The sequence below is a fragment of the Petromyzon marinus genome, assembly GCF_048934315.1.
Source record: "Petromyzon marinus isolate PM22_M1 ecotype Great Lakes invasive population chromosome 70 unlocalized genomic scaffold, UKy_Petmar_22M1.pri1.0 chr70_unloc.2, whole genome shotgun sequence".
Classification (NCBI taxonomy): Eukaryota; Metazoa; Chordata; class Hyperoartia; order Petromyzontiformes; family Petromyzontidae; genus Petromyzon; species Petromyzon marinus.
In genome coordinates, this window is record NW_027422604.1 from 556663 (window position 1) to 579465 (window position 22803).

At 46.6% G+C, this 22803-nt stretch overlaps 1 protein-coding gene and 1 long non-coding RNA gene across 4 annotated transcripts in view; one reads left to right on the forward strand and one right to left on the reverse strand.

The window, feature by feature from the left end:
* The window catches only part of LOC142908102 (uncharacterized), a 228097-nt gene that overhangs the window by 122825 nt on the left and 82469 nt on the right, over window positions 1-22803 (reverse strand). The gene's annotated exons all lie outside the window — the stretch shown is intronic.
* LOC116957163 (transmembrane 9 superfamily member 2-like) overlaps window positions 1-22803 on the forward strand; it is a 77613-nt gene that overhangs the window by 16303 nt on the left and 38507 nt on the right. Inside the window, exons 5-9 of one of the 3 annotated variants that reach the window (XM_032979144.2) lie at window positions 2773-2902; window positions 14448-14575; window positions 15338-15449; window positions 16746-16825; window positions 21457-21565. In XM_032979144.2, the coding sequence (XP_032835035.2) occupies window positions 2773-2902; window positions 14448-14575; window positions 15338-15449; window positions 16746-16825; window positions 21457-21565 (559 nt within the window). Of the gene's footprint in view, window positions 1-2772; window positions 2903-5429; window positions 5685-10538; window positions 11065-14447; window positions 14576-15337; window positions 15450-16745; window positions 16826-21456; window positions 21566-22803 lie in introns of those variants that run through there. The other 2 variants (XM_076058318.1, XM_076058317.1) reach the window with 2 other exon arrangements.

Below are 22803 nucleotides of genomic sequence, written 5' to 3' on the forward strand. Positions count from 1 at the left end.
ACGTCTACGTGGTGTGTGTGTGAGAGACGTCTACATGGTGTGTGTGTGAGAGACGTCTACTTGGTGTGTATGTGTGAGAGATGTCTACATGGTGTGTGTGTGAGAGACGTCTACATGGTGTGTGTGTGTGTGTGAGAGACGTCTACATGGTGTGTGTGTGAGAGAGACGTCTACATGGTGTGTGTGTATGAGAGACGTTACGTGGTGTGTATGTGAGAGACGTCTACGTGGTGTGTGTGTGTGAGAGACGTCTACATGGTGTGTGTGTGTGTGAGAGAGACGTCTACATGGTGTGTGTGTGTGTGAGAGACGTCTACATGGTGTGTGTGTGAGAGACGTCTACATGGTGTGTGTGTGAGAGACGTCTACATGGTGTGTATGTGAGAGACGTCTACGTGGTGTGTGTGTGAGAGAGACGTCTACATGGTGTGTGTGTGTGAGACGTCTACATGGTGTGTGTGTGAGAGACGTCTACATGGTGTGTGTGTGAGAGACGTCTACGTGGTGTGTGTGTGTGAGAGACGTCTACATGGTGTGTGTGTGTGAGACGTCTACATGGTGTGTGTGTGAGAGACGTCTACGTGGTGTGTGTGTGTGTGAGAGACGTCTACATGGTGTGTGTGTGTGTGTGAGAGACGTCTACATGGTGTGTGTGTGAGAGACGTCTACATGGTGTGTGTGTGTGAGAGACGTCTACATGGTGTGTGTGTGTGAGACGTCTACATGGTGTGTGTGTGAGAGACGTCTACGTGGTGTGTGTGTGTGTGAGAGACGTCTACATGGTGTGTGTGTGTGTGTGAGAGACGTCTACATGGTGTGTGTGTGAGAGACGTCTACATGGTGTGTGTGTGTGAGAGACGTCTACATGGTGTGTGTGTGTGAGACGTCTACATGGTGTGTGTGTGTGAGAGACGTCTACATGGTGTGTGTGTGTGAGAGACGTCTACATGGTGTGTGTATGTGTGAGAGATGTCTACATGGTGTGTGTGTGTGTGTGAGACGTTTACGTGTGTGTGTGAGACGTCTACATGGTGTGTGTGTGTGAGAGACGTCTACATGGTGTGTGTGTGAGAGACGTCTACATGGTCTGTGTGTGAGAGACGTCTACATGGTGTGTGTGTGTGAGACGTCTACATGGTGTGTGTGTGAGAGACGTCTACATGGTGTGTGTGTGAGAGACGTCTACATGGTGTGTGTGTGAGAGACGTCTACGTGGCGTGTGTATGTGTGAGAGATGTCTACATGGTGTGTGTGTGTGTGTGAGAGACGTCTACATGGTGTGTGTGTGAGAGACGTCTACATGGTGTGTGTGTGAGAGACGTCTACATGGTGTGTGTGTGAGAGACGTCTACATGGTGTGTGTGTGTGAGAGACGTCTACATGGTGTGTGTGTGTGAGACGTCTACATGGTGTGTGTGTGTGTGAGAGACGTCTACATGGTGTGTGTGTGTGAGACGTCTACGTGGTGTGTGTGTGAGAGACGTCTACATGGTGTGTGTGTGTGAGAGACGTCTACATGGTGTGTGTGTGTGAGACGTCTACGTGGTGTGTGTGTGAGAGACGTCTACATGGTGTGTGTGTGTGAGACGTCTACGTGGTGTGTGTGTGAGAGACGTCTACATGGTGTGTGTGTGTGTGAGAGACTGTACGGGGGTGTGTGTGTGTGAGAGACTGTACGTGGCGTGTGTGTGTGCGCGCCGCCTGTACGTGGCGTGTGTATGCGTGCCGCCTGTACGTGGTGTTTGTGTGTGCGCCGCCTGTACGTGGTGTGTGTGTGTGTGAGAGACTGTACGTGGCGTGTGTGTGTGTTCGCGCCGCCTGTACGTGGCGTGTGTGTGTGTGAGAGACTGTACGTGGCGTGTGTGTGTGTGTGCGCCGCCTGTACGTGGCGTGTGTGTGTGCGCGCGGCCTGTACGTGGCGTGTGTGTGTGTGAGAGACTGTACGTGGCGTGTGTGTGTGTGTGCGCCGCCTGTACGTGGCGTGTGTGTGTTCGCGCCACCTGTACGTGGTGTGTGTGTGTTCGCGCCGCCTGTACGTGGTGTGTGTGTGTTCGCGCCACCTGTACGTGGTGTGTGTGTGTGTGTGTGCGCCGCCTGTACGTGGCGTGTGTGTGTGTGCGCCGCCTGTACGTGGCGTGTGTGTGTGTGCGCCGCCTGTACGTGGCGTGTGTGTGTGTGCGCCGCCTGTACGTGGCGTGTGTGTGTGTGCGCCGCCTGTACGTGGCGTGTGTGTGTGTGCGCCGCCTGTACGTGGCGTGTGTGTGTGTGCGCCGCCTGTACGTGGCGTGTGTGTGTGCGCGCGGCCTGTACGTGGTGTGTGTGTGTGTGCGCCACCTGTACGTGGTGTGTGTGTGTGAGAGACTGTACGTGGCGTGTGTGTGTGTGCGCGGCCTGTACGTGGTGTGTGTGTGTTCGCGCCACCTGTACGTGGTGTGTGTGTGTGTGTGTGCGCCGCCTGTACGTGGCGTGTGTGTGTGTGCGCCGCCTGTACGTGGCGTGTGTGTGTGTGCGCCGCCTGTACGTGGCGTGTGTGCCGCCTGTACGTGGTGTGTGTGTGCCGCCTGTACGTGGTGTGTGTGTGAGACTGTACGTGGTGTGTGTGTGAGACTGTACGTGGTGTGTGTGTGAGACTGTACGTGGTGTGTGTGTGAGACTGTACGTGGTGTGTGTGTGAGACTGTACGTGGTGTGTGTGTGTGCGCCGCCTGTACATGGTGTGTGTGTGTGTGCGCCGCCTGTACATGGTGTGTGTGTGTGTGTGCGCCGCCTGTAGGATCGTGGACAACATGCCGGTGACGTGGTGCTACCACGTTGACGAGGGGAAGCTCTTCTGTAACCCCGGATTCCCCGTGGGCTGCTACGTCACCGCCAGCGGGCAGCCCAAGGACGCCTGCATCATCAGCGTGAGGATTACACAACTACTAACTACCACTACTAACTACCACTACTAACTACTACTAACTACTACAACTACCACTACAACTACTAACTACTACTCTAGCAATCACAAGGACGCCTGCATCATCAGCGTGAGGATTACACAACTACTAACTACCACTACTAACTACCACTACTAACTACTACTAACTACTATAACTACCACTACAACTACTGTAACTACTACTCTAGCAATCACAAGGACGCCTGCATCATCAGCGTGAGGATTACACAACTACTAACTACCACTACTAACTACCACTACTACTACAACTACCACTATAACTACTGTAACTACTCTAGCAATCACAAGGACGCCTGCATCATCAGCGTGAGGATTACACCACTACTAACTACCACTACTACAACTACTAACTACTACTATAACTACCACTACAACTACCACTACAACTACTGTAACTATTACTCTAGCATTCACAAGGACGCCTGCATCATCAGCGTGAGGATTACACAACTACTAACTACCACTACTAACTACCACTACTAACTACTACTAACTACTACAACTACCACTACAACTACTAACTACTACTCTAGCAATCACAAGGACGCCTGCATCATCAGCGTGAGGATTACACAACTACTAACTACCACTACTAACTACCACTACTAACTACTACTAACTACTATAACTACCACTACAACTACTGTAACTACTACTCTAGCAATCACAAGGACGCCTGCATCATCAGCGTGAGGATTACACAACTACTAACTACCACTACTAACTACCACTACTACTACAACTACCACTATAACTACTGTAACTACTCTAGCAATCACAAGGACGCCTGCATCATCAGCGTGAGGATTACACAACTACTAACTACCACTACTAACTACCACTACTAACTACTACTAACTACTACAACTACCACTACAACTACTAACTACTACTCTAGCAATCACAAGGACGCCTGCATCATCAGCGTGAGGATTACACCACTACTAACTACCACTACTACAACTACTAACTACTACTATAACTACAACTACCACTACAACTACTGTAACTATTACTCTAGCATTCACAAGGACGCCTGCATCATCAGCGTGAGGATTACACAACTACTAACTACCACTACTAACTACCACTACTAACTACCACTACTAACTACTACTACAACTACCACTACCAACTACTATAACTACTAACTACTACTCTAACTACCACTACCACTACAAACTACTATAACTACTACAACTACCACTACCAACTACTACTACAACTACCACTACTGTAACTATTACTCTAGCAATCACAAGGACGCCTGCATCATCAGCGTGAGGATTACACCACTACTAACTACTACAACTACTAACTACCACTACTAACTACTACTACTAACTACTACTAACTACTACAACTACCACTACTACCACTGCAACTACCACTACTACTACTGTAACTACTACTCTAGCAATCACAGGGACACTTGCATCATCAGCGTGAGGATAACATTACTAACACTACTATTATAACTACTAACTACCACTACTACTACAACTACCACTATAACTACTGTAACTACTCTAGCAATCACAAGGACGCTTGCATCATCAGCGTGAGGATTACACCACTACTAACTACCACTACTACTACTAACTACCATTACTAACTACTACTAACTACTACAACTACCACTACCAACTACTATAACTACTACAACTACCACTACTACTAACTACCACTACAAATACCACTACAACTGCTACAACTACCACTACTGCCACTACTAACTTCCACTACTACCACTACTACAACTACTAACTATCAACTACCACTACTACCCTGTGTTACTACTACTACCCTGTGTTACTACTACTACTGTGTTACTACTACTACTGTGTTACTACTACTCTGTTACTACTAATGTGTTACTACTACTACTGTGTTACTACTACTACTACTGTGTTACTACTACTACTGTGTTACTACTACTACTACTGTGTTACTACTACTACTGTGTTACTACTACTACTGTGTTACTACTACTACTACTGTGTTACTACTACTACTGTGTTACTACTACTACTGTGTTACTACTACTACTGTGTTACTACTACTACTACTGTGTTACTACTACTACTGTGTTACTACTACTACTGTGTTACTACTACTACTACTGTGTTACTACTACTGTGTTACTACTACTGTGTTACTACTGTGTTACTACTACAACTGTGTTACTACTACTACTGTGTTACTACTACTACTGTGTTACTACTACTACTGTGTTACTACTACTACTACTACTGTGTTACTACTACTGTGTTACTACTACTGTGTTACTACAACTACTACTGTGTTACTACTACTACTGTGTTACTACTACTGTGTTACTACTACTGTGTTACTACTGTGTTACTACTACTACTGTGTTACTACTACTACTACTGTGTTACTACTACTACTGTGTTACTACTACTACTGTGTTACTACTACTACTACTGTGTTACTACCTCTGACAGACGGAGTTTAAAGAACCTGACTCCTTCTACCTCTTCAACCACATCGATGTGACGCTCTCCTACCACAGCTGTGTTACTACTACTGTGTTACTACTACTACTGTGTTACTACTACTACTGTGTTACTACTACTACTACTACTGTGTTACTACTACTGTGTTACTACTACTGTGTTACTACCTCTGACAGACGGAGTTTAAAGAACCTGACTCCTTCTACCTCTTCAACCACATCGATGTGACGCTCTCCTACCACAGCTGTGTTACTACTACTACTGTGTTACTACTACTGTGTTACTACTACTACTGTGTTACTACTACTGTGTTACTACTATTACTACTGTGTTACTACTACTACTGTGTTACTACTACTACTGTGTTACTACTACTACTGTGTTACTACTACTACTGTGTTACTACTATTACTGTGTTACTACTACTACTGTGTTACTACTATTACTACTGTGTTACTACTACTACTGTGTTACTACTACTACTGTGTTACTACTACTACTGTGTTACTACTACTACTACTGTGTTACTACTACTACTGTGTTACTACTATTACTACTGTGTTACTACTACTACTACTGTGTTACTACTACTACTGTGTTACTACTACTACTACTGTGTTACTACTACTACTACTGTGTTACTACTACTACTGTGTTACTACTACTACTGTGTTACTACTACTACTGTGTTACTACTACTACTGTGTTACTACTACTACTGTGTTACTACTACTGTGTTACTACTACTACTGTGTTACTACTACTACTGTGTTACTACCTCTGACAGACGGAGTTTAAAGAACCTGACTCCTTCTACCTCTTCAACCACATCGATGTGACGCTCTCCTACCACAGCTGTGTTACTACTACTGTGTTACTACTACTGTGTTACTACTACTACTGTGTTACTACTACTGTGTTACTACTACTGTGTTACTACCTCTGACAGACGGAGTTTAAAGAACCTGACTCCTTCTACCTCTTCAACCACATCGATGTGACGCTCTCCTACCACAGCTGTGTTACTACAACTACTGTGTTACTACTACTACTGTGTTACTACTACTACTGTGTTACTACTACTACTGTGTTACTACTACTGTGTTACTACTACTACTGTGTTAATACTACTACTGTGTTACTACTACTACTGTGTTACTACTACTACTGTGTTACTACTACTACTACTGTGTTACTACTACTACTGTGTTACTACTACTACTGTGTTACTACTACTACTGTGTTACTACTACTACTGTGTTACTACTACTACTACTGTGTTACTACTACTATTACTGTGTTACTACTACTACTACTGTGTTACTACCTCTGACAGACGGAGTTTAAAGAACCTGACTCCTTCTACCTCTTCAACCACATCGATGTGACGCTCTCCTACCACAGCTGTGTTACTACTACTGTGTTACTACTGTGTTACTACTACTGTGTTACTACTACTGTGTTACTACTACTGTGTTACTACTACTACTGTGTTACTACCTCTGACAGACGGAGTTTAAAGAACCTGACTCCTTCTACCTCTTCAACCACATCGATGTGACGCTCTCCTACCACAGCTGTGTTACTACTACTACTGTGTTACTACTACTGTGTTACTACAACTACTGTGTTACTACTACTACTGTGTTACTACTACTACTGTGTTACTACTACTGTGTTACTACTACTACTGTGTTACTACTACTGTGTTACTACTACTACTGTGTTAATACTACTACTGTGTTACTACTACTACTGTGTTACTACTACTACTGTGTTACTACTACTACTGTGTTACTACTACTACTGTGTTACTACTACTGTGTTACTACTACTACTACTGTGTTACTACCTCTGACAGACGGAGTTTAAAGAACCTGACTCCTTCTACCTCTTCAACCACATCGATGTGACGCTCTCCTACCACAGCTGTGTTACTACTACTGTGTTACTACTGTGTTACTACTACTGTGTTACTACTACTGTGTTACTACTACTGTGTTACTACTACTACTGTGTTACTACTACTACTGTGTTACTACTACTACTACTGTGTTACTACTACTACTGTGTTACTACTACTACTGTGTTACTACTACTACTGTGTTACTACTACTACTACTGTGTTACTACTACTACTGTGTTACTACTACTACTGTGTTACTACTACTACTACTGTGTTACTACTACTGTGTTACTACTACTGTGTTACTACTGTGTTACTACTACAACTGTGTTACTACTACTACTGTGTTACTACTACTACTGTGTTACTACTACTACTGTGTTACTACTACTACTACTACTGTGTTACTACTACTGTGTTACTACTACTGTGTTACTACAACTACTACTGTGTTACTACTACTACTGTGTTACTACTACTGTGTTACTACTACTGTGTTACTACTGTGTTACTACTACTACTGTGTTACTACTACTACTACTGTGTTACTACTACTACTGTGTTACTACTACTACTGTGTTACTACTACTACTACTGTGTTACTACCTCTGACAGACGGAGTTTAAAGAACCTGACTCCTTCTACCTCTTCAACCACATCGATGTGACGCTCTCCTACCACAGCTGTGTTACTACTACTGTGTTACTACTACTACTGTGTTACTACTACTACTGTGTTACTACTACTACTACTACTGTGTTACTACTACTGTGTTACTACTACTGTGTTACTACCTCTGACAGACGGAGTTTAAAGAACCTGACTCCTTCTACCTCTTCAACCACATCGATGTGACGCTCTCCTACCACAGCTGTGTTACTACTACTACTGTGTTACTACTACTACTGTGTTACTACTACTACTACTGTGTTACTACTACTACTGTGTTACTACTATTACTACTGTGTTACTACTACTACTACTGTGTTACTACTACTACTGTGTTACTACTACTACTACTGTGTTACTACTACTACTACTGTGTTACTACTACTACTGTGTTACTACTACTACTGTGTTACTACTACTACTGTGTTACTACTACTACTGTGTTACTACTACTACTGTGTTACTACTACTGTGTTACTACTACTACTGTGTTACTACTACTACTGTGTTACTACCTCTGACAGACGGAGTTTAAAGAACCTGACTCCTTCTACCTCTTCAACCACATCGATGTGACGCTCTCCTACCACAGCTGTGTTACTACTACTGTGTTACTACTACTGTGTTACTACTACTACTGTGTTACTACTACTGTGTTACTACTACTGTGTTACTACCTCTGACAGACGGAGTTTAAAGAACCTGACTCCTTCTACCTCTTCAACCACATCGATGTGACGCTCTCCTACCACAGCTGTGTTACTACAACTACTGTGTTACTACTACTACTGTGTTACTACTACTACTGTGTTACTACTACTACTGTGTTACTACTACTGTGTTACTACTACTACTGTGTTAATACTACTACTGTGTTACTACTACTACTGTGTTACTACTACTACTGTGTTACTACTACTACTACTGTGTTACTACTACTACTGTGTTACTACTACTACTGTGTTACTACTACTACTGTGTTACTACTACTACTGTGTTACTACTACTACTACTGTGTTACTACTACTATTACTGTGTTACTACTACTACTACTGTGTTACTACCTCTGACAGACGGAGTTTAAAGAACCTGACTCCTTCTACCTCTTCAACCACATCGATGTGACGCTCTCCTACCACAGCTGTGTTACTACTACTGTGTTACTACTACTACTGTGTTACTACTACTACTGTGTTACTACTACTACTGTGTTACTACTACTGTGTTACTACTACTACTGTGTTACTACTACTGTGTTACTACTACTACTGTGTTGCTACCTCTGACAGACGGAGTTTAAAGAACCTGACTCCTTCTACCTCTTCAACCACATCGATGTGACGCTCTCCTACCACAGCTGTGTTACTACTACTGTGTTACTACTGTGTTACTACTACTGTGTTACTACTACTGTGTTACTACTACTGTGTTACTACTACTACTGTGTTACTACCTCTGACAGACGGAGTTTAAAGAACCTGACTCCTTCTACCTCTTCAACCACATCGATGTGACGCTCTCCTACCACAGCTGTGTTACTACTACTACTGTGTTACTACTACTGTGTTACTACAACTACTGTGTTACTACTACTACTGTGTTACTACTACTACTGTGTTACTACTACTGTGTTACTACTACTACTGTGTTACTACTACTGTGTTACTACTACTACTGTGTTAATACTACTACTGTATAACTACTACTACTGTGTTACTACTACTACTGTGTTACTACTACTACTGTGTTACTACTACTACTGTGTTACTACTACTGTGTTACTACTACTACTACTGTGTTACTACCTCTGACAGACGGAGTTTAAAGAACCTGACTCCTTCTACCTCTTCAACCACATCGATGTGACGCTCTCCTACCACAGCTGTGTTACTACTACTGTGTTACTACTGTGTTACTACTACTGTGTTACTACTACTGTGTTACTACTACTGTGTTACTACTACTACTGTGTTACTACTACTGTGTTACTACTACTGTGTTACTACTACTACTGTGTTACTACCTCTGACAGACGGAGTTTAAAGAACCTGACTCCTTCTACCTCTTCAACCACATCGATGTGACGCTCTCCTACCACAGCTGTGTTACTACTACTACTGTGTTACTACTACTACTGTGTTACTACTACTGTGTTACTACTACTACTGTGTTGCTACCTCTGACAGACGGAGTTTAAAGAACCTGACTCCTTCTACCTCTTCAACCACATCGATGTGACGCTCTCCTACCACAGCTGTGTTACTACTACTACTGTGTTACTACTACTGTGTTACTACTACTACTGTGTTACTACTACTGTGTTACTACTACTACTGTGTTGCTACCTCTGACAGACGGAGTTTGAAGAACCTGACTCCTTCTACCTCTTCAACCACGTCGATGTGACGCTCTCCTACCACAGCTGTGTTACTACTACTACTGTGTTACTACTACTGTGTTACTACTACTACTGTGTTACTACTACTGTGTTACTACTACTACTGTGTTGCTACCTCTGACAGACGGAGTTTAAAGAACCTGACTCCTTCTACCTCTTCAACCACGTCGATGTGACGCTCTCCTACCACAGCTGTGTTACTACTACTACTGTGTTACTACTGTGTTACTACTACTACTGTGTTACTACTACTGTGTTACTACTACTACTGTGTTGCTACCTCTGACAGACGGAGTTTAAAGAACCTGACTCCTTCTACCTCTTCAACCACGTCGATGTGACGCTCTCCTACCACAGCTGTGTTACTACTACTACTGTGTTACTACTACTACTGTGTTACTACTACTGTGTTACTACTACTGTGTTACTACTACTACTGTGTTACTACTACTGTGTTACTACTACTACTGTGTTACTACTACTGTGTTACTACTACTACTGTGTTAATACTACTACTGTGTTACTACTACTACTGTGTTACTACTACTACTGTGTTACTACTACTACTACTGTGTTACTACTACTACTACTGTGTTACTACTACTACTGTGTTACTACTACTGTGTTACTACTACTACTGTGTTACTGCCTCTGACAGACGGAGTTTAAAGAACCTGACTCCTTCTACCTCTTCAACCACATCGATGTGACGCTCTCCTACCACAGCTGTGTTACTACTACTACTGTGTTACTACTACTGTGTTACTACTACTGTGTTACTACTACTACTGTGTTGCTACCTCTGACAGACGGAGTTTAAAGAACCTGACTCCTTCTACCTCTTCAACCACGTCGATGTGACGCTCTCCTACCACAGCTGTGTTACTACTACTACTGTGTTACTACTACTGTGTTACTACTACTACTACTACTGTGTTACTGCTACTACTGTGTTACTACTACTGTGTTACTACCTCTGACAGACGGAGTTTAAAGAACCTGACTCCTTCTACCTCTTCAACCACGTCGATGTGACGCTCTCCTACCACAGCTGTGTTACTACTACTACTGTGTTACTACTACTGTGTTACTACTACTACTACTGTGTTACTGCTACTACTGTGTTACTACTACTACTACTGTGTTACTACCTCTGACAGACGGAGTTTAAAGAACCTGACTCCTTCTACCTCTTCAACCACGTCGATGTGATGCTCTCCTACCACAGCTGTGTTACTACTACTACTGTGTTACTACTACTGTGTTACTACTACTACTGTGTTACTGCTACTACTGTGTTACTACTACTACTACTGTGTTACTACCTCTGACAGACGGAGTTTAAAGAACCTGACTCCTTCTACCTCTTCAACCACATCGATGTGACGCTCTCCTACCACAGCTGTGTTACTACAACTACTGTGTTACTACTACTACTGTGTTACTACTACTACTACTGTGTTACTACTACTACTGTGTTACTACTACTACTGTGTTACTACCTCTGACAGACGGAGTTTAAAGAACCTGACTCCTTCTACCTCTTCAACCACATCGATGTGACGCTCTCCTACCACAGCTGTGTTACTACTACTACTGTGTTACTACTACTGTGTTACTACTACTACTGTGTTACTACTACTACTGTGTTAATACTACTACTGTGTTACTACTACTACTGTGTTACTACTACTACTACTACTGTGTTACTACTACTACTGTGTTACTACTACTACTGTGTTAATACTACTACTGTGTTACTACTACTACTGTGTTACTACTACTACTACTGTGTTACTACTACTACTGTGTTACTACTACTGTGTTACTACTACTACTACTGTGTTACTACCTCTGACAGACGGAGTTTAAAGAACCTGACTCCTTCTACCTCTTCAACCACGTCGATGTGACGCTCTCCTACCACAGCTGTGTTACTACTACTACTGTGTTAATACTACTACTGTGTTACTACTACTACTGTGTTACTACTACTGTGTTACTACTACTACTACTGTGTTACTACTACTACTGTGTTACTACTACTACTACTGTGTTACTACTACTGTGTTACTACTACTGTGTTACTACTACTACTGTGTTACTACTACTACTGTGTTACTACTACTACTGTGTTACTACTACTACTGTGTTACTACCTCTGACAGACGGAGTTTAAAGAACCTGACTCCTTCTACCTCTTCAACCACATCGATGTGACGCTCTCCTACCACAGCTGTGTTACTACTACTACTGTGTTACTACTACTGTGTTACTACTACTACTGTGTTGCTACCTCTGACAGACGGAGTTTAAAGAACCTGACTCCTTCTACCTCTTCAACCACGTCGATGTGACGCTCTCCTACCACAGCTGTGTTACTACTACTACTGTGTTACTACTACTGTGTTACTACTACTACTACTGTGTTACTGCTACTACTGTGTTACTACTACTACTACTGTGTTACTACCTCTGACAGACGGAGTTTAAAGAACCTGACTCCTTCTACCTCTTCAACCACGTCGATGTGACGCTCTCCTACTACAGCTGTGTTACTACTACTACTGTGTTACTACTACTGTGTTACTACTACTACTGTGTTACTACTACTGTGTTACTACTACTACTGTGTTACTACTACTACTGTGTTACTACTACTACTGTGTTACTACCTCTGACAGACGGAGTTTAAAGAACCTGACTCCTTCTACCTCTTCAACCACGTCGATGTGACGCTCTCCTACCACAGCTGTGTTACTACTACTACTGTGTTACTACTACTACTGTGTTACTACTACTACTACTGTGTTACTACTACTACTGTGTTACTACTACTACTGTGTTACTACTACTACTGTGTTACTACCTCTGACAGACGGAGTTTAAAGAACCTGACTCCTTCTACCTCTTCAACCACGTCGATGTGACGCTCTCCTACCACAGCTGTGTTACTACTACTGTGTTACTACTACTACTGTGTTACTACTACTACTGTGTTACTACTACTACTACTGTGTTACTACCTCTGACAGACGGAGTTTAAAGAACCTGACTCCTTCTACCTCTTCAACCACGTCGATGTGACGCTCTCCTACCACAGCTGTGTTACTACTACTGTGTTACTACTACTACTGTGTTACTACTACTACTGTGTTACTACTACTGTGTTACTACTACTACTGTGTTACTACTACTACTGTGTTACTACTACTACTGTGTTACTACTACTACTGTGTTACTACCTCTGACAGACGGAGTTTAAAGAACCTGACTCCTTCTACCTCTTCAACCACGTCGATGTGACGCTCTCCTACCACAGCTGTGTTACTACAACTACTGTGTTACTACTACTGTGTTACTACTACTACTGTGTTACTACTATTGTGTTACTACTACTACTGTGTTACTACTACTACTGTGTTACTACTACTACTACTGTGTTACTACTACTACTGTGTTACTACTACTACTGTGTTACTACTACTACTACTGTGTTACTACCTCTGACAGACGGAGTTTAAAGAACCTGACTCCTTCTACCTCTTCAACCACGTCGATGTGACGCTCTCCTACCACAGCTGTGTTACTACTACTACTGTGTTACTACTACTACTGTGTTACTACTACTACTGTGTTACTACTACTGTGTTACTACTACTGTGTTACTACTACTGTGTTACTACTACTGTGTTACTACTACTACTGTGTTACTACTACTACTGTGTTACTACTACTGTGTTACTACTACTACTGTGTTACTACCTCTGACAGACGGAGTTTAAAGAACCTGACTCCTTCTACCTCTTCAACCACGTCGATGTGACGCTCTCCTACCACAGCTGTGTTACTACAACTACTGTGTTACTACTACTGTGTTACTACTACTACTGTGTTACTACTACTATTGTGTTACTACTACTACTGTGTTACTACTACTACTGTGTTACTACTACTACTGTGTTACTACTACTACTGTGTTACTACTACTACTGTGTTACTACTACTACTACTGTGTTACTACCTCTGACAGACGGAGTTTAAAGAACCTGACTCCTTCTACCTCTTCAACCACGTCGATGTGACGCTCTCCTACCACAGCGGTGCCGCTGAGGGCTGGGAGGGCGCCCGGCTTGTGGCTGCCAAGGTGGTCCCACGCAGGTGAGTGGGGGGGCGTGGTGGGGGGCATAGTGGGGGGCAGGGGGGGCATGGGGGGCATAGTGGGGGGCAGGGGGGGGTCTCCCTTCTGTTGCCACCACCACCACGGCTGCTGTGAGTGGTGCGGTTGTTGTGGTTGTTGTTGACGTGGTTGTTGTTGACGTGGTTGTTGTTGACGTGGTTGTTGTTGACGTGGTTGTTGTTGACGTGGTTGTTGTTGACGTGGTTGTGGTTGACGTGGTTGTTGTTGACGTGGTTGTGGTTGACGTGGTTGTTGTTGTTGTTGACGTGGTTGTGGTTGACGTGGTTGTTGTTGTTGTGGTTGTTGTTGACGTGGTTGTGGTTGTTGACGTGGTTGTGGTTGACGTGGTTGTTGTTGACGTGGTTGTTGTTGACGTGGTTGTTGTTGACGTGGTTGTTGTTGACGTGGTTGTTGTTGACGTGGTTGTTGTTGTGGTGGTTGTTGTGGTGGTTGTTGTGGTGGTTGTTGTTGACGTGGTTGTTGTTGACGTGGTTGTTGACGTGGTTGTTGTTGACGTGGTTGTTGTTGACGTGGTTGTTGTGGTTGTTGTGGTTGACGTGTTTGTTGTTGTGGTTGTTGTTGTGGTTGTTGTTGACGTGGTTGTTATTGACGTGGTTGTTGTTGACGTGGTTGTTGTGGTTGTTGTGGTTGACGTGTTTGTTGTTGTGGTTGTTGTTGTGGTTGTTGTTGTTGTTGTGGTTGTGGTTGTGGTTGTTGTGGTGGTGGTGGTGGTGGTTGTGCAGCATCAAGCACGCGGTGAACGAGAAGCCGACCTGCACCGGGCCTCCACTCTCCATCCCGCAGAGCGGCAAAGAGCGAGTCACAATCCTCTACACCTACTCCATCTCCTTTGTGGTACACCCCTCCACCATCATCACCATCACTACCACCACCATCATCACCACCATCATTACCACCATCATTACCACCACCATCACCACCACCATCACTACCACCACCATCACTACCACCATCATCACCACCACCATCATTACCACCATCATCATCACCACCATCATCACCATCACTACCACCACCATCACCATCACTACCACCACCATCACCACCACCATCACTACCACCATCATCACCACCACCATCACCACCATCATCACTACCATCACCATCACTACCACCACCACCATCATCATCACCACCACCATCACCATCATCACCACCACCATCATCACCATCACTACCACCACCACCATCATCACCATCATTACCTACCACCATCATCATCATCACCATCATCACCACCATCATCACCACCATCATCACCACCATAATTACCACCATCACCATCATCACCACCATCATTACCACCATCATTACCACAATCATCACCATCATAACCATCACCACCTTCATTACCACCATGATCACCACCATCACCACCGTCATCACCACCGTCATCACCACCATAGCCATCACAATCATCGTCGTCATCACCATCATCGCCATCACAATCATCATCGTCATCACCATCATCACAATCATCATCGTCATCACCATCATCGTCATCACCATCATCACCACCACCATCACGACCATCACCACTGCCATCACCACCATCATCATTACCACCATCATCATTACCACCATCACCACCATCACTATCACCACCATCATTACCACCATCATTACCACCATCATTACCACCATCATTACCACCATCATCACCATCATTACCACCATCATTACCACCATCATTATCACCATCACCACCATCATCACCATCATTACCACCATCACCACCATCACCACCCACCTCCATCATGGCCACCATCACCACCGTCACCAATACCACCACCACTACCACCATCACCACCGTTACCACCACCGTTACCACCGTCACCACCACTGTTACCACCACCGTCACCACCACCGTCACCACCACCGTCACCACCAGCACCGTCACCACCACCGTCACCACCACCGTCACCTCCACCGTCACCACCACCATCACCACCACCGTCACCAGCACCGTCACCACCACCGTCACCACCACCGTCACCAGCACCGTCACCACCACCGTCACCACCAGCACCGTCACCACCACCGTCACCACCACCGTCACCACCACCGTCACCACCACCGTTGCTCCGGCGTGGGTGCCGATGAGTGTTATGTTTTCTCGTGCGCCCGCAGGAGACCAACAATATAAAGTGGGCATCACGCTGGGATTACATCCTGGAATCCATGCCACACACAAACATACAGTGGTTCAGGTACACACACACACACACAGTGGTTAAGGTACACACACACACACACAGTGGTTCAGGTACACACACAGCCCTGTGTGTGTCTGTGTGTGTCTGTGTGTGTCTGTTTGTGTCTGTGTGTGTGTCTTTGTGTGTGTGTGTCTCTGTGTGTGTGTCTCTGTGTGTGTGTCTCTGTGTGTGTGTCTCTGTGTGTGTCTCTGTGTGTGTCTCTGTGTGTGTCTCTGTGTGGCCTCAGGGTGCACATAGCCTGGCACAAGCGTCGTGGTGACGTCACCGCCACTTAGTGGCGAATGGCGGTTGTTGTTGTTGTCTCTGTGTGTCTCTGTGTGTCTCTGTGTGTGTGTGTGTCTCCCCTTACCTCCTCGCGGTGCTGGACGGGCAACTCTTGTCGTGGACAGTGCTGTGGAGGGAGATCCAATTTTGATTGGCTCCTCCCCTCATGGCATATGTGTCCACCACAGGGGCTAAACGGGGGCTCTGGACGGGTGCGAGGGGCTGGTAACCCCTCCACCTTCAATTAATTACCACGAAACCACGAGTTAAACTGAAATATGTAACTAATAAGCTTGTGCCGGAGGCCCCGGGGGGCCAGGCGTCTATGATGTCTCCTGGCCAAACCCCAATTGGCGGAGCCAGGAGATTGAATATCCACCCTCGGGGCTCCTCCAGAAACAACGAAAAGCCACTACGGGTGGCCACGTGGAATGTTCGAACGCTCACTGCGGAGGAGAGGCTGCCACTCCTCTGTCGGGAGCTGGACCGGTACCGCCTGGATCTATGCAGCATTCAGGAGGTCCGGTGGACCGGCTCTGGCTCCTGCCACCATGAGGGGTGGACAGTCCTCTACTCGGGGCAGCAGACTGCCAAACAACAGGGTGTGGCTCTTCTTTTGAACAAAAGAATGAAGGGGGCGTGGGAGCGTGGCGGTGAGGTGTGGGAAGCTGTAAGCCCCAGGCTACTTTGGGCTCACCTTCCCATCAACCGGAGGCGAGGAATGGTGGTCGTGGTTACTTATGCCCCCACCGAAGATGAACATCCGTGGAGGGATGCAGGCAAAGCCGATGAGTCAGATGCCTTCTATGACCTCCTGTCACAGGTGCTGGCTAAAGTGGCCCCTCGGGATAGAGTCATCATGTTGGGTGACTTTAATGCCCGAGTTGGTCATGATACTGGCACCTGGTCTGGAGTGATTGGAGGGCATGGGCCAGATCAGCTCAATAACAACGGTAGGAGGCTGCTAGATTTTTGTGCAGCCCATGGGCTTGTAATTACCAACACGCTGTTCCGGCATCGGCGCATCCACACAACATCATGGATGCATGCCGGGTCCAAGCAAGAACATCTGCTGGACTACATAGTGACGGACCAGCGGATGCGAGCCTATGTCCTTGACACCAGGACCTACCGTGGAGCTGATCTGCCCTCTGACCATCGACTAGTCATCTGTAAGATGCGCCTGCCATTCTTCCACTCCGGTGGTGGGTGTACACCCAGGACCCCATTCCGACCTAAAGTGGCCTGGTCTCAAGTTATCTGATGAAAGTTGCAAGCGAGAATTTCATCATCACTTGCGGCTGGGATTGGCATCGTCCCCGACTCCTCCTGATGTCGAGGGTAAATGGGCGAGGTTTAGGACTGTGACTCATGCAGCTGCAATGGCTGCTTTGGGTACGCGGTCCAGACCTCCCCAGAGACACTGGCTGACAGAGGAGGTGTTCAGGATGGTTGAGAAAAAGCGACAGGCCCACTGTCATCGGCTACAGAATCCCACGTCAGAGAATGAGGAGGCTTACCGCAGCCTTCGCTCGGAGGTTCGGAGAGCCGTGAGGCGCTGCAAGGATGGGTAGTGGTCGCGGGTTGCTGGGGAGATGGAGTCTGCCTCAGTGGCCCGTGATCACAAATCTCTATTTAACTCCATCAAAAAAGTAACCTGCAGCGCCACACCTATTACCATCATTAGGGGAAAAAACGGTGATCCAATCTCCGACCCCCAGGAACAGGTTTGCAGATTTGCTGACCATTTCTGTGAGGTCCTGGGGGAGGGAAAATCCCTCAGCCAGGAAAACATCGTGGCACAAAGTGAGGATGACCCTGCTGAGGCTGCGGTGCCTCAAATATTGGAAGAAGTCACCCCCTGTGAGTGGCTGGCTGAGGTGCCATCTGTTGAGGAAGTACTGAAGGCGATCCGGAGTCTGAGACCAGGAAAGGCAGCGGGCAGAGATGATCTCCCAAGCGAAATGCTGAGGGAGGGTGGCGTTTGTGCACAGACTGCCCTATATGACATCATAACAACGGTCTGGGCCGCTGGACGGGTTCCGCAGGATTTGAAGGATGCCCTGGTGGTCCCCCTCTTTAAGAAGGGGGACCGCACAGACTGTAACAACTACAGGGGCATCTCACTCCTCAGTGTGCCGGGAAAGGTCCTGGCAAGGATTATTCAGCATTGCCTTGCCAGGCACGCTGAGGAGAGGCTTGTGGAGCCCCAATGCGGTTTCAGGAAAGGGCAGTCCTGCACAGATGCCATATTTTCTGTCCGTCTGCTACAGCAGAGGTGTAGGGAATTCCAACAAGACCTACATCTCTGCTTTATTGACCTGGTCAAGGCCTATGATACCATCAGTAGGCCTGGGCTCTGGGTCGTTCTTCGTGCTTTTGGAGTACCTGACCCTCTGCTCACAATCATTAAGGACCTTCATGATGGTGAGCGGGCCCGGGTAAAACTACGTGGCCGGGAGTCAGAGCCATTCCCTGTACACCTTGGGGTGCGACAGGGATGTCCTCTGGCTCCCACATTATTTAACATCTATTTTGACCACGTAGTTCGTGAAGCCTTCAATAGCTGTACCGGGGGAATCTCCATATGGTACAGATATAATGGGAGGCTGATCGATGCCTGGGTGCGGTCAAGGGATGGCTCCCTATTGGTCAACCACGTTATGTATGCTGATGATTTGGTAATAGCTGCTCAGTCAGAGGAGGAGTTGGAGACGCTGCTGCTGAGACTGGAGCGTGCCACTAAGAGGTGGGGCCTTACCATCAGCCCCACCAAAACTAAGCACCTGCCTGGGTATTTTGTACCATCGGACACTCCACCCCCACAACTCCCAATCGGTGATGGGGCAGTTGTGGAGAGAGTGGAGAGTTTCCCATACCTGGGTAGTGTGCTTATGACTGGCTCCAGTTTAACAGCAGAGGTCTCACTCCGAATCACTCGAGCGGCAATATCTTTTCATCGGTTGCGTAACGCTGTGTGGAAGCTACCTGGTCTGTCGCTCCGCACTAAGCTTCAGTCTTCTTGGCCACGGTCATTCCCTCCCTTCTCTACGCTTGCGAAACGTGGACCCCCCTAATGGAACATCTTCGCCGGTTAGAAACATTTAGGCTGGCCTGCCTACGATCCATCCTGGGTTTAACCAGACTGGATTGTGTGAGGAGCTCACAAATCCTTGAAAGATCTGGGCAAGGTCCCATCGGTGAGCTTCTCCGGCGGGCAAGGCTGCGATGGCTGGGTCATGTAGCCCGCATGCCCAGCCAACGCATGCCGAAACAGCTTTTGTTCGGCCGGATTGAGGGGGCTAAGCGGGCGCGGCACGGGCTAGAGAAGAGATGGAGTGATGTGGTACAGGAGGACGTGGAGCTGAGTGGACTTGCCGATGACTGGTACCAGCGGTGTCAAGATCGACCTCTGTGGAGGAGGCTCGTGAAGGATGCTACTGGGCAGTTGGAGGTAGTCGCCCTCCAACAACAACGGAGGGCGGAGGAACGACGCTCACAACACCGAGCGGAGCGCCGGGTGGCTAAAGCACAGCAGGTTGGCACAGTAGGGGGCACAGGTGGTGCATCAGCCAGTCATCTCAGTCAGTAGACCCGTGTCACCTGGGTCTGCCCCGTGACCTCCTGCCAGCGGGCGTTCGACACTTCACGTGGCCTCAGGGTGCACATGGCCTGGCACAAGCGTCGTGGTGACGTCACCACCACTTAGTGGCGAATGGCGGTTGTTGTTGTCTCTGTGTGTCTCTGTGTGTGTGTCTCTGTTTGTGTGTGTCTCTGTGTGTGTCTGTGTGTGTGTGTCTCTGTTTGTCTCTGTGTGTGTGTCTGTGTGTGTGTGTGTGTGTGTCTCTGTGTGTGTGTCTCAGTGTGTGTGTGAGGAGCGATAGTGTAGCGGTTAGCGCTACGCTGCGCTATGAAGCTGGCGACCCGGGTTCGATTCCCGCTCACGGCCAACACCGGTGACGATTATCTGAACCGGTCCCGGGCCTCCCCTAGGTCGACTCAGCCTCAAATGAGTACCTGGTGCGGTGTGTAAACATTGCCACTGGGGAGACAAAGGCGGTCGGACGTGGTGCTGGCCACCCACCCCCTCGTGTACCGTTCCGGCCTTCATAGGTGCTCGCTAACAGCACTTGCCCCTACAGTCTGTTAAGGCTATATGGGGGATCTTTGTCTTTGTGTGTGTGTCTCTGTGTGTGTGTCTCTGTGTGTGTGTCTCTGTTTGTGTGTGTGTATCTGTGTGTGTGTGTCTCTGTGTGTGTGTCTCTGTGTGTGTGTGTCTCTGTGTGTGTGTGTCTCTATGTGTGTGTGTCTGTGTGTCTCTACGTGTGTCTCTGTGTGTCTCTGTGTCTCTGTGTGTGCAGCATCATGAACTCGCTGGTCATCGTGCTGTTCCTCTCCGGCATGGTGGCCATGATCATGCTGCGCACGCTGCACAAAGACATTGCTCGCTACAACCAGATGGACTCGGTGGTACGGCGCAGTCATGGTCACAATCATCACAATCATCATCGCAATCATCACAATCACAATCATCACCATCACCATCATCACCATCATCACCATCGCTGCCATCACCATCACCATCATCACAATCATCATCACCATCACCACCATCGCTGCCATTGCCATCACCATAATCACAATCATCGTCATCACAATCATCATCGTCATCACAATCATCATCGGCATCACAATCACCATCATCACAATCATCACCATCACCACCGTAGCCATCACAATCATCATCGTCATCACAATCATCATCGTCATCACCATCATCATCACCATCACAATCATCATCACCATCATCACAATCATCATCACCATCATCACAATCATCACCATCATCACCATCATCACAATCATCACCATCCCCACCATCACCACCACCATCATTACAATCATCACCATCACCACCATCACAATCATCATCACCATCATAACCATCATCGCCATCACAATCATCATCGTCATCACCATCACAATCATCACCATCATCGTCATCACCACCATCGCCATCACAATCATCATCGTCATCACCATCATCGCCATCACAATCATCATCGTCATCACCATCATCGCCATCACAATCATCATCGTCATCACCATCATCGTCATCACCACCATCGCCATCACCACCATCGCCATCACAATCATCATCGTCATCACCATCATAGCCATCACAATCATTGTCGTCATCACCATCATCGCCATCACAATCATCATCGTCATCACAATCATCATCGTCATCACCATCATCACCACCATCACCACCACCATCACGACCATCACGACCATCACCACTGCCATCACAACCATCATTACCACCATCACCACCATCACCACCCACCTCCATCATGGCCACCACCATCACCACCGTCACCAATACCGTTACCACCACGTTACCACCACCATCATCAGCATCACCACCATCATCATTACCACCATCATCATTACCACCATCACCACCATCACTGAGTGAGTGTACTGTTTATTTTTAATGATAGAATATGGTATTGTCATCAGTATGCCGTAAGTATAGCAAGTTTTCAGTCGATGCCGCATTGGAAAGTGGCTTAAAATTGATTTACAAGATTTGAGGATAGACAGAGCGAGTTCAATAAAAGCGTCAAATAAAAAATATTCGATTCGAGCTGCTGCTTCTGCTGCTGCTCACCACGTGAGAGCACTTGCCCTGGCAGTCTGTG